Consider the following 27,100-nt stretch of genomic DNA (forward strand, 5'->3'; position numbering starts at 1 on the left):
AAAACGACAATAAATTAAAAGCTTTAATTTTTAATAAATTTCTGATCGGTTATATGAAATGCATATTATCATTCCTTTGGTATCTTAGGCTTCGTTTGTCTACCTTTTTTTCACATTCTACTGCATTATTTTTTTATAGTATTTATTTTTAACCACACATTTTTCATTAAAATAATATTACATGTAAATTAAAATCTTTTCCTTTTTTTTAAATCACACATTTCAACATCAACCACTATTCCATATTACATTTCTCACAAATAATGGAGCACAAACAAGCACTTAAATCATTCACAATCAAGACAAACAGTGACTTAGGAATTATTTTTCCTAGATTCATGTATGTACACTTTGTTCAAACAAACAGAGCTTAAGCATTGACTGCAACGAGTCATAGCGAGTACGCTGATCACTTTAAATAACACATATTTCCTTCCCCAATGAAACAAGGAAGCCATATCCCAAGAAAAGTGGAGAATCTATTTTCCATGGCTGTTTTTCCAAGTTTTCTCATTATTTCCGCATTAATGGCAGCATCAGCCCAGCAACAAAGATATTCCAATATTTCCCTTGGATCTTCTTTAACCCCCAGTACAAATTCATCATGGCTGTCACCTTCTGGACTCTATGCTTTTGGATTCTACAACGTAACAAATGGCTATGCCGTTGGAATTTTTCTTGCTGGGATTCCAGAAAAAACTGTAGTGTGGACAGCCAACAGGGATGATCCCGTCTCTCCCAGCAACGTGGTTTTAGTATTAACCAATGATGGAAGGCTCATTTTGCAGCAGGAAGATAGAGATGACAAAAATATTGCGAATCCTCGCCTGCCTGTTGCTTCAGCTTCAATGCTTGACAATGGAAATTTTGTGCTCTATGATTCGGCTCAGAATATCACATGGCAGAGTTTTGATAACCCAACAGACACTCTTTTGTCCGGGCAACGTCTATGGGCTGAAGAAGTGATCGTCTCCAGTGCTTCAAAATCGAACCCTGCCAAAGGGATTGTTGTGGAAGCTCTCTCAAAAGGATCTTCAAATGGTGGTTTTCCAGGCTTAGTCCAACGTGCCTTTTTCTACCAACAACCAATCCAAACGGCTCCAAACCACAACCAATTGATTCACTTTGGTTGCTATTTAATCTTACCCACGTAGGACAAGAAAGGATGATGATTTATTGCCACAAATACTAAGAGAAGACACCGTAAAGGTATACTATGAAAGAACCACCAATTGCACACGTTATACCAGCATTCTAGACTCTTCTGGACACCTTTTTTCTCACACAAAAGGGGGCAGTCAGGATTCTCTTGTTTCTTCTCTCAAAATCACACAATCATCATATCAAAGTGGCTAGGGTTATAGCCAAATATATATTCTAGGGTTAGACTTTAAGTTGGGCCAATAAAGGGGTAAATGGGCCAAGATTCAAGCCATCCATAAGGAATACAATTGGGTCAGGTGTAGCTCATGGACTTGGTTGTTGGATTTATTTCATTCATCGGCCTATGCCTATGAAATAATATTAACCCACGTTAACATCATAGCCCGGGATTTATTGGGTATCAAAAACCCAACAAATCTCCACCTTGATGCCCAGTAAATTTGCAAGCAATCAAAACACACAGTTAACATTTGCATAATCAAGGTAGCCAATAAAATTAGATCACAGACCTTACCTCGTGTTTCCAACTTGAAACACATACCATACCTACTCCATGTACTCACTAAGGCTAAGGTCATAAAATACCCAAGTAGAAGCAAATATTTAACAGTAAACAATCAAGAGCAAATACACATGCGATGACGATATACTATAGGATAACACACAGAGATCTTTTCAGAAACACGTTCACATAGAACCATTGATTAACACCAAGTCAATCAAAACCACGGTCAACCACATATGCAACACATGCATAAATGACCCTAAGAAAAGATCTCACCACACTTATCCTATCACATTCCGTGTTGCTCACACCTCGAGAACACATATCTCCTCTCATCGCCCACCACGCTCACTAGACAGATCACTCAACTCATGTCTAACTGGTAAGTCACAATAGATCCTAAGTCCACGGGATAATCCTCTATCTCCACATCACTTCTCCCAACCTATGTGGATAATGGGTCTCCACCTAACAGAAGTGATAGAAGTGTCTCTCTCACACTCCACCTGATCAGGGTCTCTTTCCAGATAAAGGATCCTAGACATTTGATCACATCTCCACTCGTGATCCAAATGTCACACTCCACATCCCTGGTACAAACCACCATGTACCTCTAAGTGTCTATACTCCACCTCACCAAAAGACACACAATGCACTGCTAATGCATCCTAACCCACTATGCATGCAAGCAATTACACCAAGTAATTCTAATGTCTCAAATTCATGCAAATGCACATATCAAACACATTGAAATGTAGCAGATAATCATGCAAGAAATTTTAGACAATCACACATATGTAGAAAGGATCACACACAGATACATATGCAGTGACTAGGTTTACACTTAATAAACCTCACTGGGGTCATAACTCGACCCCTCAACCAAATTCATCTCACCTCTCATCTTTTCCTTCAGCTTATCTTTCTTCTTGGGACAGTCCCTAATAAAGTGTCCAAACTTACCACAACTGTAACACCTTCTATCACTAGACTTGTCTCGTCCCTTGCCCTTCTTCTTACTACCCTCATCACTCGAGTCGCTACTCGAATCACTACCATCTTGAGTTCTACCCAAATTCATTTGCTTAAACTTCATCCTACTCCTCATCATATGTAACTCGCCACTCCTCTTATCCTCTTTTTCAGCCTTAATCTCCATCTCCTTACTCCTAACTGAGTCTATGACAATCTCGGTTGTTAAGGTATCCCTACCATACTTAATTGCATTCTTAACTTCCCTATATGAATCAGGCATGGAATTAAGCAGGATAATAGCTTTATACGTTTCAGATACCTCTTCATCACAATTAACGATGTCTTGAACTAATTTGTTAAAGACATCCAGATTATCATCAAGATCCTTTGAAGGATCCATTTTAAAGCTGAAAAATCGTTCAAGCAAATACAATTTATTAGGAGTTGACTTAAGCAAATATAAATCCTCCAACTTTTCCCAAAGTTGTTTTGCAGAATCAAGTTTTCCTACTTTTCTCAAAACAGTATCAGATAGGTGTAAAATAATTGAACTGTATGCAAGTTCATCATACTCTTCTTTTTGTACTTCTGTTAAATTTGCAGAAAATTAGCCATCTATGGCTTTTGAAACTTTTTGTTGGACCAAAATACCCTTCATCTTTTGTTGCCAAATTGAAAAATCCCCTTTCCCATTAAAAATTCCAACTTCAAAGCGTGAAGACATTTTTAAAAAACTAGAACAACCAAAAGCACAGATAGGTCACACAAAGTTATCCTACGGCCACAATATACATCATTCTAGATTTTCAGGGTTTCGTAAGATTCATGATCTTAGATCAAGGAAATTTTCGAACGGGTAAAGTCCAGGTGTTCTAATAGGAAAATCAATGCAACACGAAGGTATGTAAACAAAAGTTCGAATTTCCACGCAACAAGTCTCACACAGTAACTATATGACAGGTAAAGCACAAAATCAACTGTCAACTTGCAATCAAAACTCAACACTTCAAAAACAGAGCAAATAATTCCTAAATTTTCTAGCACAAGCAATGGTTGCCAAGCAATGACAACCCCCAATCCTAACGATCACCCCACAAGATCATCTGCTAATGCTGAAATTTAAACTAAGTTAAGCCAATATACCAGAACGGACTATCTGAGTCCGTAAATTATGAGAGTTGCGAATTTATCACTTTAGGACCATCACTATTCGTCCTAAAGTCTCTGGAAACTGCAGCAACCAAAAAATCACGATCGAGTCCCGAACGCCCGAAGAACAATGTTGTCCAGATTCTTCTGCGTACCCTGAAACTAAAAAACGCGCCGACCTGCAAGGTTTACCTCCTCTTGCACATCACGCCAGTGGTCTCCGTTTCCCCAAACCCCTTCTGGATTGATCAGAAAATGCGAAAAATGAAGACTAATTTAAACAGTTTTTGGACAGCTTCTTCAATCTGATTTTTGCTGCGTTTCTGCCTATTTTCTGGACGATTTCTAGTAAATATCACGAGCCAAAACCTTCACCTTGAAGCTCTGATATCAATTGTTGCGGAAGCTCTCTCAAAAGGATCTTCAAATGGTGGTTTTCCAGGCTCAGTCCAACATACCTTTCTCTACCAACAACCAATCCGAACGGCTCCAAACCACAACCAATTGATTCACCTTGGTTGCTATTCAATCTTACCCACGTAGGACAAGAAAGGATGATGATTTATTGCCACAAAGTCTAAGAAAAGACATCACAAAGGTATACTATGAAAGAACCACCAATTGCACACGTTACACCAGCGTTCTGGACACTTCTGGATACCTTTTTTCTCACCCAAAATGGGGCAGCCGGGATTCTCTTGTTTCTTCTCTCAAAATCACACAATCATCATATCAAAGTGGCTAGGGTTATAGCCAAATATATATTCTAGGGTTAGGCTTTAAGTTGGGCCAATAAAGGGGTAAACACGCCAAGATTCAAATCATCCATAAGGAATACAATTGGGCCGGGTATAGCTCATGGACTTGATTATTAGACTTATTTCATTCATCGGTCTATGTCTATAAAATAATATTAACCCACGTTAACATCATAGCCAGGGATTTATTGGGTATCAAAAACCCAACAGGGCTTTTCAGACTCAGGATGCAAGCTGATGGGAACCTAGTGCAATACCCTGCAGAACCTAATGTCATGTCATCTGATGCTTACTATTCAACACAAACCTTTGGACAGGGCAGTAGTGTATCATTGAATCTTGATAATAATGGCCATCTTTATTTGTTCGATGGAATCTCCGTTATATTCAATTTATCAATGGGACAATATCGAACAGGAACTATCTACCTCATCCTCATGAGAATTGATGTGGATGGTATTTTTTGTGTATATAATCGCTCGTTGGATCGTCAAGGCAACTGGGCTATAGAATGGTTCTCCAATGAAGATAAATGTGTCCCAAAGGGTGTATGCCCAATAAATAGTTTCTGTTCTATGGCGAATGGGAATACAAGTTGTAAATGTCTTCCAGGATTTTTACAAGTTATTCCAGGAAACTAGAGCTTAGGATGTGAGAGGAATTTTTCCATGGAAAGTTGTAAAAACAAGGATCAAAATGTCAATTATAGAATGAGATCCCTGGATAACACAGTGTGGGAAGACACTGATTATGATATTATAGAAGATATGAAGACTAAAGAAGATTGTGAAAATGCTTGTTTGGGGGACTGCAATTGTGATGCCGCTTTCTTTAAAGATGGAATCTGCAGAAAGCAAAAGCTTCCATTGAGATACGGAAGAAGATTGCAGGGTGGTTCAAATGTTGCTCTTATCAAGGTGGCCACACGTTCATCTTTCACACAGGGAGTTCCAAATAATTCAGTTAATGAAGTCGTGAAAGAACGTCATCTAAACAACTTCTTAATCATCAGCATTTCGCTTGTTGCTTTGGCTGCATTGATCTTGGCAATTTCTTGGGTTTATGTCCGCCGAAATCATGTTGGAACCTATATGATTTCCAACAATAGAAATGTTGAAATGATTGATGACGTTGGTTTACGAGCATTTACTTATGCAGAACTTGTGCAAGCCACAAATGAATTCGAAGAAGAGCTTGGTAGAGGAGCATGTGGCACAGTTTACAAAGGGATTCTATCAAACAACAAAATTATTGTGGCTGTGAAGAAGCTCGAGAAAGACTTGGCAGGAATGAGAGAGTTTCAAACTGAGATGAAGGTGATAGGGAAAACACATCATCATAATCTTGTCCGACCAGGGCTGGTCCTGTGGCGAGGCCCATGAGGCCTACGCCTCAGGGCCAAACCGGATGGGGGCCTCATTTTCGCCCAGATTTTTTTTTTATGGACTTAAAGTCGAATGGAAATTTTTTTTATCATTCCCTTTCCCTTCTGTTGCCATTGCTCCGCTCCCTCCGCCTACCTACGACATCGACAACGGACCTCCAAGTTTCCAACTGGACAAGCGGCAGCGGGGCAGCGTCCAAGCGATTATTGAGCTTTCATGTAGGGTTTTATCTTTTCCCAATTGAATTAAAACCCCCAAATCCCTGAAATCAAAAAAATCCCCAAATCGATTTCTGTTGAAGCTTCACTCTAAAACCCCCCAAATCCTTCAAATTTCTCGATTGGTTTCAAGAAGCCGGCTGCTCTCTCATATTCAACTTTTTCAAACACTGCAGTTGGGGGTGGTTCTAGGATTGGTTCTAGCTCTTATCCTCGGAATCGGATTACATGTTGGAGCAAGATTATTTACCAAAGATATTGACGTCCTCTACCTTATTGGCATTGGAATCTAGGTACTCTGTCTGCCGGTCTGCCCTGACAACTTGAACTCACCATTAGAAATCCATTTAGCTATTTCCAAAAAAAAGAAGATAAAATGTGAACTAACTGATTCTTGTGATATCAGTTTGTTGCAGCAACTTGGGTGAGCTATGAGTAATTATAAATTAAACATATTAAAAAACTTGGCTGCTGTAATTATAAATAATGAAGTACAAATCTTTTTTAATTGTTATTTACATGCCAACGATGGATATATAAGACATTGGCAGCTCAACCATAAATAACAAATTAAAAGGTAAAATAAAATCATGGACACCTTTTCCTTTAATGCCACAATTTATATACGATATATCTATAAAAATAAATAATTAAATAGTAGATAATTTCAATTGAAGACACAGACACTCCACGAACAGTAGAAGTATATATTTTCTGCAGTAGATGACTGAATTTATTTTAACTTTTTTTTGTATGATTTTAAGAATAAGCAGATTAAAAAACTGAGAGAATTGACATCTGAAGAGTTGTATATAAGTATATTGGTGCCTTTTTCATAGCATTATTCTTAATAACTTGCATATTTCCAGCTCTCAATGATCATCCTAAAGTGGCGTTACCCTTTTGACAACTTGTGATAATTATAATCGTCGATTTATTTTGTGTGGGGTTTAATATCGCAATTTGTTGCAAAATGGGAACCATGTAACTATTAAAAGCATGTTTCTGTATGCTCAAACATGCTCTAAATGACTTGGTACATGGACTTCTCTGTCTGTTTCAGAGTGTTTGATTTATGCCTGCAAAAAGATTTTCTCAGTGATAGGATGAAGTTTCAGGTTTCCCTCTACTTATAAGTACCAAAAAGGTCACTATTCCAACTAGTAATTCACTTCAACTCACTCATAACAGGTTGATCTAAGTGAAGATTTCCCCTTTGTGATCCTGGTGGTATAAGAAGAAGAGTAAAATATCAGTACAAAATTATTATTTTTCAAGACAAGTATAATTAAAATTCAGATCTATTTTATTTTATCAAATAACTTGAAATATATTAGAATGTGTTAACTAAATTATGTAATATTAATTCATATAGACATCCATAGTGGAAAATGCAGTGACTATTGACTACAAACAAGACAAATACTTTAATGATCAACGTTAGTGAATTATGAGCATGTAATCGCAATGAATACATTGAATGCAAATTTCTAAATCAAGTGAATGATCAAGTGTATGATTTGAGGATGGCAACCTATAATTTTATACTCGCAATAAAAATGAATGCAAATCATTAAATTATATGTTTTGCACATGTGAATGTGATAAATAAGAATAACGTTATCCATAGTCAGCGACTACCAGTAATCATTCTATTTAGTAAGTTATTATTTGATGCCCTGTGTGCATAATGTTTCTTATGTATTATGTCACCCTTTATTGCTCTAAGGATTAGGGCTCTACCCATTTAATATTTACTGGAGCAACTTGGGTGACCTACCCGTCCACAATTTAAGTGGACTTTTGTCCACTGTTGAGGAGAGATACCAAGATATTTAAGTTGCTTTCCTCATTGGCTCTCGGTTGCATGATTCTTTGTGGTTCAACTTTGTGCCTCTTGCTCTAGCATTATAAAAACCTTTTGCTAGTTTTCTGAAACAAAAACTACTCGATTTTCTGAAGGAGTGGGGAGCTGGACATTAAACCATTAAAGGCTTGATATTTACTCCCCTTGCATTCAATTAAGTGAATTGCTTAAGAGTCTGCTGTTTATTTTTATATATTTTTAATTTTTTTTCCCTTTGACAGTGAGTTGTAGCATCTGCTCTGTGCTATTACTTGGTCAAATAAGATTCTAGTCCCTACCTTGGTTTCCTTGTATATGCTGCCAGCTGCTTCAACCTGTTTTCTCGACGTTGCTATCACAAATTTTCCTTGGAAGCCACATTTATTTGGGAGGTAACATACTAAAATTTCCTATGCATTTTTGCTTTTAGTGCTAATATATTCAATTTGATGATCATGTTAATATACGTAATAGCGTTTGATGTGAAATTTTTGTTTCAGGGTCAGGAGTTGTGAGTCTTGTGACAGTGAAATTCTTGAAGGTGTAACTCCACAGTTTTCGTTGAAATTCTACTTGTCAGGTAAGCAATGGCTTGTCTTAATTTGTTATTGAAGAAATTGAAAATGTTTGAAGCCTTGTCGGCTTATATAATTGTGGCCTGGTCGGCTTATATGATTGATTATTAGAGGATCAACAATTGCACATGCGCACATAATAACTATATTGAAAACTCTAACTGTGTGATGATTTGAGATATTTTGTAATTATTTTTTAGGTTACTCATTGGGCATCAGATATAGACTCATACACCATGCCTCCTAAATATGAGTCTAGTGCTCAAAAGAGAAAAAGGAAACGAAATGAAATTTCATTAATTCAAAGTCAAGTTGGGGATATTGACAAGTACTTTAAAAGCAACAATGTGAATACGTTGAATGAGGATGAAGTAGAGATTCAACCTGCATGTGTTAACGAAGTAGATGATAAGGATGAAGAAGTGAGTGAACCTGCCTACGTTAATGTAGCAGATGATAAGGAAGAAGAGGTAAAGAAACCTGCATGTGTTAATGAAGTAGATGACAAGGAAGAAGAGGGTTGCTTTTCTCTAAATTTGGATGATCCCGGGAATTGGAAAATCATTGATCAGAGAACAAGGGATTACTTAGTTGAAAGGGGTCCAAAAAGAGTTGATGACATATCGTTTCCGAAAGATTGTACAAATAGGCATTTTGATTCTTCACAATATAAGCGATTGCTACGAAATGGGCAAACAATTGATAGACGATGGCTAGTATATTTAATATCTATGGACAAGATCTTTTGCTTTTGTTGCAAGTTGTTTAAAACACCCAAAAATGTTACCAGAGTTGGCCAACTTGGTAACGATGGATTCAAAGATTGGCATAATTTGCATCGGTCTATTAAAAGTCATGAAGGAAATGAAGAGCATTTATGTTGCATGACTAGTTGGATTGAATTGGAAAATAGGCTTCAAACAAAAACTGCAATTGATAAAGGCGTTGAATTGTTGATCGATGCGAAAAGAGAACATTGGAGGCATGTATTAACAAGGATAATCACTATTGTAAAAAGAGTCGCCAAAAACACATTGCCATTTCGAGGAGATTATGAGAGGCTAAATGTTGAGAACAATGGTCTGTTTTTACAAATGGTGAAAATGGTTAGTGAATTTGATCCAATAATGAAAGAGCACCTTCGACGGGCTAATGCAAAAGAGATTCAATACACGTATCTTGGCAAAAAAATCCAAAATGAGTTGATACAGTTGTTGGCTAATGAGGTGAGAAGTGCAATTGTCAAGAAAGTTAAACGTGCAAAATATTTTGCAATTATACTTGATTGTACTCCAGATGCAAGTCAGGAGGAGCAGATGTCATTAATAGTACAATTTGTAGATGATTCGGTAAATTTACCTACAGTTGAAGAACATTGGCTTGAATTTTTGAAGGTAGATGACACTACGGGACTTGGACTTACAACCGAGCTTCAAAAGGCTTTGATCAAACTCGATCTGGATATTGACGACATTAGAGGGCAAGGGTATGATAACGGATCTAACATGAGAGGGAAGCACAAAGGTGTGCAAAGAAGAATACATGAAATAAATCCCCGTGCTTTCTATACTCCATGTGGCGCTCATAGTCTAAATCTAGCGTTATGTGATATGGTGAATTGTTGTTCCAAAGCTGTATCCTTCTTTGGAGTGATACAACGCATCTACACTTTGTTTTCATCTTCTACCAAGAGATGGCAAATTTTTAAAGATAATGTAAAAGGGTTGACAGTGAAGCCGTTGTCACAAACACATTGGGAAAGTCATGTTGAGAGTGTGAAGCCTATAATGGAGCAAACTGCACAGATAAGAGAAGCATTACTTGATTTGGCAGAAACTAACGAGGATCCTAAAGTAAAGAGTGAAGCCGAGTCGTTGGCAACACATGAACTTCAGAATTTTGAGTTCTTGCTTGGCATGGTAATCTGGTACAGGTTGTTGCATGCAATTAATATTGTGAGTAAATTTCTTCAAACTGAATCCATGGATATTGATCATGCTATCGACCTATTGCAAGGACTTGTTTCATTTCTTGAAAATTATAGAGAAATTGGATTTGCCATTGCCATGGATGAAGCGATAAAAAAGGCAAACGAAATGGGAATTGAAGCTGTATTTACAGAAAAACGCATAATTCGAAGAAAAAAACAATTTGATGAAAACTGTAGTAATGAGGTAAAGCAATCAGCAGAAGAATCTTTTAGAGTTGAGTACTTTATTTTTATAATTGATCAAGCTCTATCTTCTCTGAGAACTCGATTTGAACAATTCAAACAATATGATGTTATATTTGGATTTTTGTTTAATTTGAAGAGGTTAAGGAGTGAAACTCTATCAAGTTTTTTGAACTCTTGTATGAATCTTGAGAAATATCTTGAACATAATGGGCTTTCGGACATCAGTGGAGATGATTTATGTTCGGAGTTACAAGTTTTTAAGATTTATTTACCAAATGAAGCAACAAGAGCAATTGAAGTGCTACACTATTTGAAGACATTGGATGTTTGTTTCCCAAATGCTTATATTGCTTACAAAATTTTGTTACCGTACTGGTTACAGTTGCATCTGCGGAAAGAAGTTTCTCGAAATTGAAGTTGATCAAGACCTATCTCCAATCAACTATGTCACAAGAAAGATTAAACGGGTTGGCTATGTTATCAATAGAAAAAGAAATGGTTGAGCAGCTAAGTTATTCAAATTTGATTGATGTTTTTGCCTCTAAAACAGCAAGACGAATAGTATTTAACTAATTGTTTGAAATTTTTGGTTCGATGGTTTATAATATAAACCGTTTCTATGATATATTTCATGGTTGTTTTAATGTTAGTTTTTTAAGTTAGCAATAAGTCACATAATACACCTTTGAATTTTGTCGTGGGGGGCCTAATTTTCATCGGCAGCCTCAGGGCCCATCAAACACAAGACCGGCTCTGTGTCCGACTTCTTGGTTACTGCTTTGAAGGATCCGTGTCGCTTTTGGTATATGAATACATGAGCAATGGATCACTTGCAGATATACTTTTCAATCCCGAAAGTCGGCCATGCTGGGAAGAGAGAATTAGAATTTCTCTTGATATTGCCAGAGGCATCCTCTACTTGCACGAGGAGTGTGAGACACGGATCATTCATTGTGATATTAAACCGCAAAACATTCTCATGGATGAGCACAGGTGTGCAAAGATTTCCAACTTTGGATTGGCAAAACTCTTAATGCTAGATCAAACATACACCAATATAGGGATCAGAGGAACAAGGGGTTATGTTACCCCAGAGTGGCACATGAATTTACCTATAACAGTCAAAGCAGATGTTTACAGCTTTGGAGTCGTGCTCCTAGAAATCATATGTTGCCGAAGAAGTGTTGATCGAAGACTCCCTGAGAATGAAGCTATTCTTCAAGAATGGGTTTACAACGGAAATATGTGCCCAAGTTTAGAAATTCTAAACTTATAAATACTAACATTAATTTTCATTTAAAAAATAAATGGAGCAGTATAAATAAAATTGAATAATGACGAGTGTGTTTTATTCACAAGTTTTATTCCATTGTAAACTTGATTGTGAGCTAGATTTTATGAGGTAGAAATGTTGAGATGGTGAAAGATACAAAACAATTCATCAAATAAAGCTATTGGCGTGGACTGAGAAGAAATGATGGAAGAAAGGGCAAAAGAGTTCAAGCATAAGGAGAACGGACGAGGGTCGCCACAACGCCACCGTGTGAACAAAGCTGTGGCATCGCGGCACCACACAACAGGCACTGAGGCCCCACAGAAAGCCAAGACCCTACTTGTGACACAAATGAGGAGGCAACTATAAATACAAGTTTCCATATTTTTGAAGGGACTTCACACTTTGAGAAGAGGAGAACACAACTAGAGAATCAAAGAAGCAATTCAATGCAGGAAAACATCAAGAAATTCATTGTTTGAAGCATTGATTGGAAAAGGAAGAAGATTTGGTTCAAGATTGACTTCTTTTTCTACATCTTTACTAAAAATCTGGCGATGTATTCAGTAATGATCTATTATTTTTCCTCTTTTATTATGAACAGCTAAAATTCTTATTAGGACGAATAATGTAACCTACTTGGGACCATTTATTTCTTTTATTCAAGATTCTTGTTCTTTTATCTGTTATGCGTTGATTTTGCTATGAATTTAATGCATTGAATTACTTGATCATTAATTCGATGATTTTGTGAATCTTTTATGAATCGGGAGGTGAGTTTAGGATTTAGACCATATAGTAAAATTCGGTAAATTGGTATGATGTGTAGAGATACGTATGCTGATTATTGTGGTCATAAATGAATTCTTAGAACCAAGATTTCATTTAAGGTTAATTTGTATAGAGATATGAAATTGAATTAATTAAATAGACTCAATAGGAACTTGAAAGAAATAAATTGAATATAATAGGAGAATTTAATCGAACACTACATTAAATTTTGAATCTTGATTTAAGACTTAAATGTGATTAATAGGTGAAATTGTTCTGTTCTAATATTTGTTCATTATTTAATTTCAAAAATCAATCATTGTATGCATCCACATATTTTTACTATTTAGATTAAAAATCAAAGCATGCAAATCTTTGTTTGCCTTGTCGAATTGTAGTTAGAATGAAATTAGATTAAGTGCTAAAGTATAGTTCTTGTGGGAACTATAATCCAGACTCCAAGGTCCATTGTACTACTTGTTATGACCCGTATACTTGCAAGATATAAAATCGCAACAAATAACATAAATTAAACTTAACTGACATCATCATTTGTGAAATTTATAAAATCATAGACAATTGATTAAAGAAAATTACATAGTCCAGAATGATTTATTTATAATAATTCAATAAATTTTCAAAAGGTCTCAAATTATCTTATTAGAGTAGAAATATAACATTTAACTCGGACAGTACTGAATCCATCTCGTCTCCTATCATTTAGCTCTCATCATTTGAAAATATAGTGATGACCTGGAATAAGCTGACGCTCAATAAGAAAACCCTATGCATATGATATGCATATACATTACTTAAAATAAATAGTTTTTGTATTATGTGTTCCCTTTCATTTCATTTGTTTAAAAACATTAATATTGACATTAGGATCTCACTTGGTGTATCACCTAGCCAATCAAAATGTAGTGGGCAAATATTAGTTGAAATTCGATTCGTCCTATTGGTGTATTGCAAAACGGTTAACATTAACGTCATCATTGAGCATTGAACATTGGTTGGATACTCCAATCCCCACACCCCATTTCCCACTCACATTTCATGGCATATATATACATCTCATAATAAAAATATCTGGGATACATATCTTAAAAAATATTATTTGACTCATGACATTTGGAACTTTTTATTCCTTGAAACTTCATTTATGCTTACGGATTTATTGACGTGCATGAATATATCATGAAAAGCATTAATGACATAAAAGTTAATAATCAAATATCAAGTTCACATAATAACAAATATAGGCAATACATATATACATTTAATGATATAATGTACGCATGAATCCAATGGAAGGTTTACTTACCTAAAATTCGTGAAAAATAAACTTTTAGAATAGTATGTGGAGACATTCCAAGTCGCTCACAAAGTCAATGTGCCGAAATCCTAATTCACTACCATTTATTTAGAAGTTTTGACAAAACTTTCTCTTTAATTATGAACTTATAACATTGTCCTATTAGTTTATTTAATAGTATCATTATAGAACCTTACTTAAAAAGTGTTAATTTAAATAAAAATTCAAAAGTAAAACCCACTATAAAAGACATCATTAACCAAAATAAGTACTTGTAATTCAATAATCGCTAAACTAATAATCCATTATTCTACTAATTCAAGAATTATATACATGTGGATAAGAAACAGTTATACATATGGACACGTACATTAATATATACATACAATGTCATTTATTTTAACATATACACAAAAAATTGGGCATAGGGCATCTAAATAAAGTGTGAGCCGGATTATATATGTAGAGATCGGATTCCATTAGAATTATATTTCATGACGGGCAAATATGGAATTATGATCCCCAATTCATATCCAACTTCTCATTCTTTGTGTCATCAACACAAGAATACAATAGAAAGCATATTGAAGAGGAAGATACAAAATCCAAAATCAAGAATTAAGATTGTGGATCAAGAATCAAACTCAAAGACAAGAATTTAGAATCAAAGGGGACAAAACTAAAGATTAAAAATGAAGAAGCCAAACATGAAGAGATTGCAGTAAATCTTCAAGATTCAAGATCCAGTAATAAAGAATCATTCTCAATGAATTAAGGTATGTTCCACACTTTATAATTCTTTGTAATTTGACATGGAGGATTTTGGCAATAAAATAATTAGGTTTTCATAAAATTAAGATTTAACGTTTCATAAAATTTCAAAAAATGGTATTAGAGCCTACTTCATGTTAAACCATTCGAATTAAAGGAAGAATTTTGTGGTTAAAATTCATATATTGAGTTCTGAAATATTTTAGTTTAGAATATAAATTTTAAACCATAAATTTCAAAATTCAGAATTATTCAAGAAGAAAATTTTAGGGTTGAAATTCATAATTAATGTTTTATATAAAAAAAAAAAAATTTCAGATGTGAATTTCAAACCCCATACATCTAAATTCTAGGTTCAAGTTAATTTTTTTCGGCATTAAAGAAACACCACAGCCGTGGCGCCCAAATGCGACGCTGCAACGTCGCGATTCGAAAAAAGACAGTGCCTAGACATGCTGTGAACATAGCGCCCATGGCCTATGCGGGGCCCAATATTGGACACTACAACGCTTGTTTGCTACAGATAAAATTATTACTATTTTTTTTGGGGTTAGAAACAAATAATAATAATAATAATAATAATAATAATAATAATAATAATAATATCATCAAGGGGCAATCAATTTCAAATTTTGGTATTTAAAGTTTTTTCACATTACTAATTTTCTAAAATAGATTGGTTGAAGCAACATGTTACCAAAGTAATCTCTCTTGCCTAAATTAATTTATTTGGAATATTAGGAAGATTGTGTATACGTAATTCATGTGGATATTCGCTAGCCCAAAGGAAGGTCAATATTTGTTAGAATTATTTATACACCTGTGGTAATAAATATGTGACAATTGTAAAGTTTTCTATTATGTGAACATTGAGTCGGTCCAAAGACAAACTTGATGTTTGACCAGATTTATTGTCAATATTTGATTACTTCACCAAAAATACCGCTTACAAGTTGATATTTCTGTCCAAAAACTAAATATCAATATTGTGCTCAATTTCTTATGATGGGGCTCACCATTATTTGAAATTATTGATTGTTCAATACACATTCCCATGTGAACATGTTATTTAGGTTTATCTTCTCTATTTGGTTAATCCATCTACTTCTACAATATCTGCCAATATCAATATAATTCATGTGTTTGATCCAAAGTTTAAGGGCTGGAAAAGAACGTTTGCATCATTCTTGATGGCATGGATCTAGACCTTGTGTTAAGAACTAAACAATCTACTACTCTTACGAATAAGGATTCCGCTAATAAAATGGGACTCGAATAAGTGTGGTCGTTTAAGCTACATAAGTATTATGATCATGAAGCATAAAATTCAAGAAAATTTAGGGGCAATGTGTTCAGTAAGGTAGCTACCAAGAAATTTCTTAAAGAATTATTTCAAAATGCTTTGCGAAAAAAATGATAAGGTCGAAACTAGTACGTTTTTGGCAAACTAGGTTTCATAAGGCTAAAGAAAATATACGAGAGTACATCATGGATGTGTCTCATCTTGTTTTAAAACCAACTGCACTAAAGTTTAAGATATCTGATGACTTTCTAATGGATATGGTTTTGCTTTCTCTTTCTACACAATTTGGCTAATTTAAAGTCAATTATAGTTGTCAAAAGGAGAAGTCATCTCTTAATGAACTCATTTCATATTGTGTGCAAGAAGAAGAAAGTTTAAAGCAAGAGAGAACTGGAAGTATTCATTTGGCAAGTACCTCTAAGGACAAGTGAAAGAATAAGAAAACTGCATCTAATTCGGTTCAAAAGAACATCAAACACCTTAAAATGATAAATCATCTAGCTGTTACTTTTTTGAAAATCTGGGACATTTTATATAGATTATACTAAATATCATGCTTGGCGGGTAAAGAAAGTACACGTTCACTTTGGTTTGTTCTATGGTTAATTTAACTTGAATACCAAGACACATTTGGTGGATAAATTTTGGTGTCACTACTTATATAAGTGTCTATGCGGGGTTGCCTAAACTGTCAAAAGCCACTTGATGTTGAAAGATTCATCTATGTGGGACGATGGCAAATCAGTTAAAGTTGAGGCTATAAGGATTTTTAGGTTATTATTAAAAATTGGTTATTATTTGAATTTGAAAGAGACATTATACGAAATTTGGTTTCTGTTTCTACATTAAAAAAATTCGGTTACTTTTATTCAATTGAAAATAGTAAGTTCAGTCTTTTTCTTAAGTCAAATATTATGGATACTAGACCCTTACCTAGTTATGATAACCTATATCTACTTAATACGTTTACCTCTTATAAAGAAGCCTTGCTTGTGAATTCATGTGGTATTAAACATAAATTAACCAATGAAAATTCCGTTTTGTTCTAACATAAGCGATTTAATCACATCTTTCAAAAGAGAATGAAAAGTCTTATGTCAGAACGAATTCTTGATTTCCTTAATTTTTTGAACTCAAGTATTTATGTAATCACATTAAGGAAAAACAAAAAAATATATAAGGAGATTAGGTACAAATAGAATTTCGAACGTTTTAGAACTAATTTATACGGATATCTGTGAGCCATTTCCTTTTATTTCTCAGATTGATCAATAGTAATTTATTATGTTAATAGACAAATTTTTCTCACTATGGCTAACTATATCTGGTCTATGAGAAATCCCAAACATTGGACATGTTCAAGGCTTATAACATTGAGATTGAAAATCAAATCAGCAAAAGAATGAAACAAGTCAGATCTTACCATAGTGGTGAGTACTATAACAGATATGATGGATTAGGAGAACAATGTCCAGGGCTTTGCTAAATTCCTAGAGGAATGTGGAATTGTCCCACACTACACCAAAATCTTTCTAGGTTGAAGCGCTAAAGACTGCAACTTGAATTTACAATAAAGTTTCAAGTAAAGCAATTATTAAGGGTTACAAATTTTAAAGATCAAACTATTAAGTCAATTTTCGAAACGAAAAATGCCAATTTCTTTGAGAATGTAGAGTTTGCCGAGGGGAGATAAGGTTAGAGATTTTGTTTTTGAGGAGGAATATATAAATATTTCTTTTGTTGCAATTGACTATGATCTAGACTAGGGATAAATTCTTGCTTGAGAACATATTTAATAAGCAATTTCAGATCAAGACAATATTATAAAATCTCTCATACACAATCAAAAGATTATTTCAGAAGAACAAACTCAACAACCTCAAGAACAAATGTCATTAAGAAAATCCACTAAAGAAAAGAAAAAGGCAATTTGAATAATTTTATAGTCTTTCTCCAGGAAAATAAGAATGGTATTATATTGGTGGAAAAAGATCTGATCAAACAACTTTAATCATGCAATACAAAAGAATCATTCTTAAGAATGGATTGATTCCTTGAATACTCTTTTAGGACTGTTATGGCATTTGATCTTAAACTACATATAATGGTTTATAAATTAAAGAAATACATATGTGGGCTTAAGCAGGTTTCTCGTCAATGGTATCACAAATTTTATCAAATAATTATCTTGTTTGATTTTTTAGATGAATTCAGATGATGATTGTGTATATCATAAGTTCAATGGGAGATAACATATTTTTTGGTATTGGATGTCAATGACATACTATTTGCCTGCAATGGTAAAAGACTATTGAATAAAACAAGAAATTTCTGTTATGAAATTTTGAAATAAGAGATTTTGGTGACCCTCTTTTGTGTCAAGAATACAAATACGTTGGAATGATTCTCGGGGTATATTTGGATTGTTACAAAAGAGTTATATCGATAAAGTTTTAAAGGATTTCGAATGTAGGTATATAAACCATATCCCTATTACTAAGGGAGACAACTTTAGTCTAATTAATGCCGCCTTTGCTTGAGCAATTGTATGTTTAATGTATGCTAATGTTTGCATACGTCCGAATATGGTATTCATTGGTTGCATGCTAGGTAGATATTTAATAACTCTGGGACGGATATCTAGAAAGTAGCCAATTAATATATTCGGTATTTTAAAGAGAACTAAAGATCACATGATCACATTTAGAAAATCAGACCAATTGGAGATCATTGGATATTCTAATTTTGATCATGGAATATGACGGCAAAATGTTGTCACTAGGTTGTATATTTTGGATGAATTTGTAAGACCACTTTAGTCATTTGTGACAATAGAAGTATTGTATTCTAACAGGAGCTCGATGATGTCGAAGTTTATAGACATTAAGTTTCCTAGTTGTCGAGAAAATAATTTTGAGTGTTCAGGTTTCAATGGAATAGTTAGGACAAACTCTATAATTGGTATCCACTTACTAAGGGGCTATCACCCAAGGTCTTTCATGATCGTATTGCTCATATGAGTGTTGCATCTTTTGATGATATTCCAATTTAGTAGGAGTTTGTATTTGGATGTTGTCTATTTTGGACACATAATTCTATCCATGGATATTGGTTTATTTTAGAAATAAAGAATCCAGTTCAGTTTTACTCTGATTAAAGTTTTGGTTTGATCTCATAAGGTAGGACCAGTTGGAAATAGGCATGTTTAGATTACATTACATATAATTTCCTTGCTACACCTCTACACTTGATTTGTGTCGTTTGATTGTATTTATATAAGTGACTATTGAGGGTTTAGTTATGATAATTATGACATATACCGCTTTAATCCTATATTAGCATAATTAATAGACAAGATTGTTTGCAGAAACCCTTTGGTTATGATAACAAAAGTATTGGGCTCGTAAAGTTATACACATTTATAAGGTAACATATGTTTCCCAAGTCGAAAATTGTTACGAAATTATTAATTTGTCATATGGGCCAGCATATGCAATTAATAGTGTAAAAGGCCATTTTAGAGTTAAGCTCAAAATTAAAATGGTCTAATAAAGAATTAAGTAATTGGGTTTGGAGCATCTAAATAAAGTGTGAGACAAATTATATGTGTAGAGACCGAATCTTTTTAGAATTATATTTCATGACGAGCGAAATACATATGAAAACTATATATAGGGTAATGGTCCCCAATTATTTGCAACTTCTCATTCTTTGTGTCATCCTATTAATACAATAATATAAGAGAAAGCATATTGAAGAGGAAAATTCAAAATCCACAATCAAGAATTAAGAAGAATAAATTCAAGATTATAGATCAATAAGCAAAACCAAGAACAAGAATTAATGAACCAAAGGAGGCAAAACTCAAGATTAAAAGTGAAGAATCCAAACATGGAGAGATTGCAGTAGGTCTTCAAGATTCAAGATCCAATATCAAGATCCATTAATAAAGAATCAATCTCAATGAATTAAGGTATCTTCCACACTTTATAATTCTCTTGCTCGTTTGACATGGAGGATCTTGACAATAAAGTAATTAGATTTTCATGTTATTAAGATTTAAAGTTTCATAAAATTTCAATAATATATGCACACACCTATACTTATAAATATTTATTTAACATATATACATACACACCATATATATGTATACTAACATCTTTATGCACACATACCTGTGCAACTTCATGCATACAAACTTACAAATCAATGTACAATCATATATATATTCTATATATATATACACACCAACCCACATTGATATATGCATGCACATATATTTATATAAGCAAAAGCGTTTAAGAGTATATAAATTTTTCATCTATTTAAGTAATTTGCAATTGTTTCACACCATATCACATCAATCTAAATTTAAATCTCAAAATGATGAAAACGTAGTATTTAAAAAAAATATAGCAAAACTTAATAGCTTAAAGAGTAGTGTGGGAACTAATTCTTAGAAAGAGACAAAAAATGAAACAAGTACTTTCGAGGTTGTAACGTATTTGTGGCCTTTTTCATTTGTAGAGTATCACTAGTACAATTGCATTTCTATAAGGAATATTTGTATCAATTAACTAATTCCAATTTTAGTCACATTTCCCCATTTGGCCCCCATTAAAATTCATCAATTTATTTTAAATTTTTCTCTCTCCTATTTTCAACCACACAATCTTCAATAAAATAATATTACACGCAAATTGAAAACTTTTCATTCTTTTACAACCATCCATTTTTCAAAAATTAAAAATTAAAAAAAATACTATTCCCTCCATTAGAAATCCAAATAATGGGGGCCAAACGGAGGCATAAGGATAATGTATACTAATTAGAAAAATTAAAATTCTACCATCCAAGTCAAATCCTACTTTCCTTTTATGATTTATTAACCAATAATAATAATAATAATAATAATAATAATAATAATAATAATAATAATAATAATAACTTCAAACTAAATAAATTTATAAATATATTGAATTTAAATTAATAGGCACGTAGATTGTCCAGGGCATCCATAGCACATTCCACAAAAAAAAGTGATTAGTCACGATGAAGATAATTAAATTGATTAAACTATCAATGCAACATTAATACGTAATCTAAATAGAAGTAATAATCACGAAAATACCCTACCAGAGTCTTTTCCCACACCTGCATCCCCTCAGTGGCTACCCCTGACGGAGGGGCTACTCTCACTCTACCTTCCTCAACAAGAGGAGCACACGAATGATATACTATATTATTCTAATATATATATTTCTAAATGCAGTAGACTCATAGTGGGCTAATTATGTTGGGTTCCAAATAACTTTGTATTTGATAGCAATTGTTTTAAATTAGTTTATCTTGACAAGACAATACGAAATTCCTTATAATTAATAATACCGTTCTTTAATAAATCCCTTTGAACCTGCAAAGACTAGACTCTAATATCTTGATCACAAAGATGTAAATTTTGATAAATATTGATGAAACATATTCTTGAAAATTTGGAAAAAAGTCATAGTTCCAGAGGAGGCAATCAAGTCGAGCAACTCGCCGGCTTGACTAGTGGGACTCAACTCACGGGCAGCTCAAACTCGTTTTGAGATGAGTCCGAGCTCGAGCCAAGAGGGAATGCTCACACTCGGCTCACCATTTTAGATGAACCGGCTCGTAGGATTATCTACTAACTGCTCAAACGAGCAAGTCATGGACAATGCCCATGAGCGGGCTCGGCTAGCCACGAGCCTATAGTGACTAAAGAGTCACTTCAAACACAAGTGAATATATGATCAATTTTTTATCACTGATTTTTTTTTCAGCTATAAATACCTCACAATACAAACCATTTTTCACACAACAATCAACAAACTCTTTGCAATTCCATAATTTCTTCATTATTCATTATTACATACAAATATACAATCTATTGCACTATACATACATTCATTATTGCATATACGTTCTATAAGTTTTATTACATTCAAATTTCAATTCTATTACATTATTCCCTCAATTTTATTCTCTACACTACATTATCCAATTTATAAATTTCATTTTTATTCTCTACACTACATTATATTACATACACATGGATCCTCGAAATTTTGTTGAGGGTTTTTTCGATGGCCACTCACTTATAATGCCACAATTTAAATTTTTCAATCAACTTTTCAGTCTCAACGACGTCCCAATCCCTAGTGATTTGTCAAGAATGGGATTTGATGATGCTAACGGATGTAGTAATCCAATTAATTTGGATGACATTGATGAAGATGCTAGTGAAGTGAAACTACAAATTTCCAGTACAAGAAGAAAGCAAAAGCAGAAAAAAGCTACAACGTGTTGGGGACAGTTTAAATTGATTTCAACGGGTTGTAACATAGATTCTAGTCCTAGAGTTTGAGGCCGTGTGTAAATAATGTCGAACACGATTGGCATGGTAAAAGAGTATTGATACTACTCACTTCAAATGTCACTACACCAAACATGAGCTTGTTTAGATCTTAAACACAACTAGTCTTTGGTACTCGTTCTCGTGGTAGTGGTTCATCAACATTAAGCATATGGATGTATTTGGAGGAAAGAATTCGTAATGGAACGGAGAGGTTAATTGTCAGTGCTGAGTTATTGCCAAGCTTAGTGGACAACAACCATTTCACAATGTTCGTGAAAGAATATCTCCAACCAAAAACACTCTTCGTAATGATACGCTAGAGTATTTTGTTAGAACCAATAACCAATTGATTATTGATTTACAAAAATATGATGTTATAGTGTATACATTAGATTTATGGGAAAATATAAATAAAAATTAATATATAGTAGCAACTACACATGACATAGACCCACTTTGAATGATGCATAAATTTATTTTATTTTATTTTATTTTTTTTGCTTTTAAGATAACTGAATTTCTTCATAATGCTAATAATATTTGCAATGCTATCATGCAAATTAATATGGAATATTGTTGTGAAAGTAAAATTCGTTTGTTTACATTGAGTGTTAACAAACCTGCTATAGATAAATTTCGTAGAACAATTAATCCCCATTTTGGTGGTTTTTTTTGTTTCATGTTCATTGTGTGTGTCAAATTTTTAATTTAAATGTGCAAGATGGTAGACTAAGTATCAAATTGATAGAATTAAGGATATAATAGTATATATCACCATATCACCAAGTAGGAAATAAGCATTTGAGGACCTTGTGCACAAATTAGCCAAGATCCCAAAAAAATCATAATTAACGTAGGGTATAGATGAAATTTCACTTACTTATTATTAAAATCATGTAAAGGATATTAACATTCAATTATTGAATTTTATAACTCTAGGCATGTAAAAAGATGCCAATGATTCTATTTTGATTGATTCTGATTGGAAACTAGCTTAACTGTCGAGTAGTGATCTTGAATTAGAATTCTAATATGGAGCTTAGATAAATCTAATTATGCTTTTTATGAGTATGATCACATAAAGAAGAAGTGTTTCTATTCAATTAGGGTTTGATATCTGAAAGAATTATTGTAGCGTGGAAATTTGGTAAGTCTATAATTCTGATGTCCGAGTTACGTACTGAAACAAGAATTTTGGTAACTTTATCTATTCTGACTAGGAGATTAAATATTACGACTCCTCCTTCCGAAATACTCCTATATATAATATTTCAACCAATGCAAAACCTAACTACATCATTCTCATTCTTTCTAGAGTTTGTTTTCAATTTTATTTTGCTTTGAACTATGGAGGAAAAGAAAATAAGAATGAGGGAATTGACAGAGGAAGATATGGTGGGCATTAAGTCGGATAAAAACCGATTTATGATTGATTTTCTGAAGAATGTTACGAAACGAGCTGCAGAAATATATGACAATGAAGCATTGTCAGGTGAAAGTTACGCCAAGAAGGAAAATAGAGATGAAAAACCCAGTTCTTCGAAAAGAATAATGTTTCCACGGAAGGAGAACGGAGAAGAGGAGAACGAGAAGGATGAAAAATTCCGTGCTTGTAAGAATAAAATTCGGTTTTCATTCGACGAAGAAATATCGTGGGATGAATTTCAGTTCAAGAAACCTACGAATAGTAAAGAAGAGAGATCGAGGAAGAATAAGAAATTGAAAAGCATTGCACCAGAGGAAATCGTTTATAGTTTGGAAGAAGATTTTGCTAGAAGGAATAATCTCGATAACAGTACAGTTGACATCCCAGAAACTTCTGGGGTGAAAAGTAGAAAAAATAATAAGTCCAAAAGACGTTGTAATGGAGGAGAAGAAGAGGAAGTTCGGGTTGTGAAGAAAAGAATTAACACCGGACCGGATCCTCCCCCTCCACTACCTGAAGAATTCAAGGATGCAATTCAAGAACTGGCCAATGGAAGAAGTATTTCACAGGAGATATTGGTGGTACAGAAGGGACTCTATAAATCTGATACAGAACCTCAACAAAGCAGGCTTTCTATTCCTCTAAATTCAGTTGTAGGAGAGTTTCTCAAGGATGAAGAGAAAGCCCATCTTCTGAAACGCTTCAATGGCAAGCTGGAGCACATATCTGTACCAATTATTGATCCTTTGCTAATAAGGGACAAAGTAGATTTGAGGAGATGGCCGATGAAGAAAAGCAATGGGAAGGAGAGCGTATCCTACATGCTGACTGGAAATTGGATAGATATGCTGAACAGGAACGACTTGAAAGTTGGGCACGTGGTGCAACTGTGGTCTGTCCGAATCGAAGAAGAATTGGTGTTCTGTCTGGTGAGGTTGCCTGGAAATTAGAAGCAGCTATTCTCTGGTTTATTTTGTTTCATACGTTTTAGAAATTATCACAGCAATTATTTGTTAATATGATTAATTGATTCCTACAATTTATCAGAATTAAGACTTTTGTGGTGTTACTTTCTGCTAAATTTTATGAGTTTAATGTATGTTTAGGGCTTGTTTGGCAGGAATTTTGCTTTAGATTATGTTTTTTGTATAAGAATTTTTTGAGAAAGTTTCTTCAAGAGTCCATTTGATTGTAAAAGTGGAAAAGACAAACCAATTTCATATAAGTTGGAAAAGAAAAAATCATCAAAATCATAGGAATTCGATTTCCACTTAATTGGGCAAAAACATGATTTAAGTGTTTGTACCTTAGAATTCGAATTCCACTTCCACTTTCGTATTAAACAGCCAAAGTAGAAAACGAATTCTTCGAATGTGACATTTTCCATTGAATCTAATGCTATCAGATGAACCCAAAAAGATCTTTTAGTCAGATAAAGCACATTTAGAAAATTATTCAAATATATTCAAAGCAACTACTTAATTTCAGAAGTATCTTTAGACATTTCAAAAGTTAGCCAAACAGGGCCCATAGTATTCTATTTTTTGTTAGCTTTTGATCTTGTTATTAAATGCTACTCGATACTTTTAAAATGGGTCCAACATTGAATCAAAAATGATATAAGAAAAAAAAGTTCAACTTAGAACGAGCAGATTCCTTGTTATTCAAATAGAACAGATCGGGTCAATCTGATTTTTAAAACACTGCTTAATTTAATACGCATTTTAGAAATTACACTTCGAATTATTTTCTATTTTGTTCTTACCGTAAGTTTGACTAACTTTTCACATATATTCTACCATTAGAGTAAACTTCAACATTATTTGAACCAAAACATTGGAGATTATTGTTTGAAGAATTGGGCTATTGTTGATTTTGTCACATAAATAATGAAAAAGTTGTGGGATATGGTCAAAAGGAAGATTGTTAATTATTGCTTTGTGACAAGAATCAAGATTTTATGGACCTTTATGTCTTCCGATAGTCAAAGTGTTAGAAAATTGAATCTTAAAAAGATAATTCATTTTGGACCCAAGAATATATAGTTTTAGCCCCTATTTTTCATCCTTTACTTTATAATCTTTTCCATTATTTTTTTTCTACAGTACTTATTTTTAATCACATATTCTCTATCAAACATTATTCCGTAATACATTTCTTCAAATTAATGGAGCTCAAACATGGCCTTAATAAAGTCTAAGTTAAAAAAAAGTCAAAAAAAATTCTAAGTTAAAATCGATAATTAATTTTAACTACACTTTTTATGAAATTCACAAGCATCAATTTTCAATCATGCATTTTATAAAATTTTATCAAAATTTATTAGCCCTTGTTTGAGCCTCACTATTTGGTAAAGAATGTAATTTGAAATAATAGATTAATGGAAAATGAACGGTTAAAAAATAAGAAAAATTTTGAATTTGCCTGTAATCTTATTTTATTGAAAAATATATGATTAAAAAAAAGAATAATTTATTTTAGAAATATTAAGAATCAAACAAGTTTTGAATGTTTGATTTTTAGCTACATCATATAGGAGCTAAATGGTCAAATTCAACAAACTTTTCCAAGCTAGCATTGTTTTTTAACTTTTGATTTTTCGAGCTACGAGGGAGTATAATTGATTAATCTCCGGTCCCTATGCAATTTTTATTGTTTGTGACTCAGCAGAATATCTAGCTATGGAATTTTGAGCCCTTAGTAATATTTTGATTTCCAGTTTGGATATAAGTATCTCATTGAAGGAACACACTTCCTCTAATTGCTCAAATATATTTACTTTTGGTTTTGGAATTATATAGTAAAATCAAACGTGGTTAAATGTTGTAGTCATGTAAAGGTGGACGCACTTCGATTTGGATAATTTTTAAACAATTTTAAAACCAAATCACTTTATTTTCTAAGCCAAAATATTTTTTTGTGCTTGATTTGGTTTAAACCGTTGGAAAAATTGGTTTTAATTAGTTGGTTTGACCAATTCTTGACTAATTAATTTAGTGGGTCCCGTTAATCGAAAATAAGATTTCTTTGGCCGAATGTGTTCTACTTCATGAGTAGATTAATATGGTATATTTATTTTCTCAAAACCAATTTAGGGTGAATGAGAAA

At 33.5% G+C, this 27,100-nt stretch overlaps 2 protein-coding genes across 2 annotated transcripts; both read left to right on the forward strand.

Moving 5' to 3' along the window:
• Positions 1–468: 468 nt before the first annotated feature.
• On the forward strand, positions 469–12,027 carry LOC111409680 (G-type lectin S-receptor-like serine/threonine-protein kinase LECRK1). Its single transcript, XM_023039696.1, has 4 exons — positions 469–1,041; positions 4,762–5,099; positions 5,193–5,896; positions 11,508–12,027. The coding sequence occupies exons 1-4, from the start codon at positions 489–491 to the stop codon at positions 12,025–12,027; spliced, it is 2,115 nt and encodes a 704-aa protein (XP_022895464.1). The 5' UTR covers positions 469–488.
• Positions 12,028–23,847: 11,820 nt separating this feature from the next.
• On the forward strand, positions 23,848–25,041 carry LOC111409593. Its single transcript, XM_023039622.1, has one exon. It carries the CDS (start codon positions 23,914–23,916, stop codon positions 24,940–24,942), a length of 1,029 nt encoding a protein of 342 aa, XP_022895390.1. The 5' UTR covers positions 23,848–23,913; the 3' UTR covers positions 24,943–25,041.
• Positions 25,042–27,100: the final 2,059 nt, after the last annotated feature.

The sequence above is a fragment of the Olea europaea genome, chromosome 14 (assembly GCF_002742605.1).
Source record: "Olea europaea var. sylvestris chromosome 14, O_europaea_v1, whole genome shotgun sequence".
Taxonomy (NCBI): Eukaryota; Viridiplantae; Streptophyta; class Magnoliopsida; order Lamiales; family Oleaceae; genus Olea; species Olea europaea.

Coding starts and splice junctions, on each gene's coding strand:
- LOC111409680 (XM_023039696.1), top strand. CDS start 489: ATGGCTGTTTTTCCAAGTTTTCTCATTATTTCCGCATTAATGGCAGCA. Junction 5,100..5,192: donor ATAAATGTGTCCCAAAGGGT/GTATGCCCAATA, acceptor CCAGGAAACTAG/AGCTTAGGATGTGAGAGGAA. Junction 5,897..11,507: donor AAAACACATCATCATAATCT/TGTCCGACCAGG, acceptor AGACCGGCTCTG/TGTCCGACTTCTTGGTTACT.
- LOC111409593 (XM_023039622.1), top strand. CDS start 23,914: ATGGAGGAAAAGAAAATAAGAATGAGGGAATTGACAGAGGAAGATATG.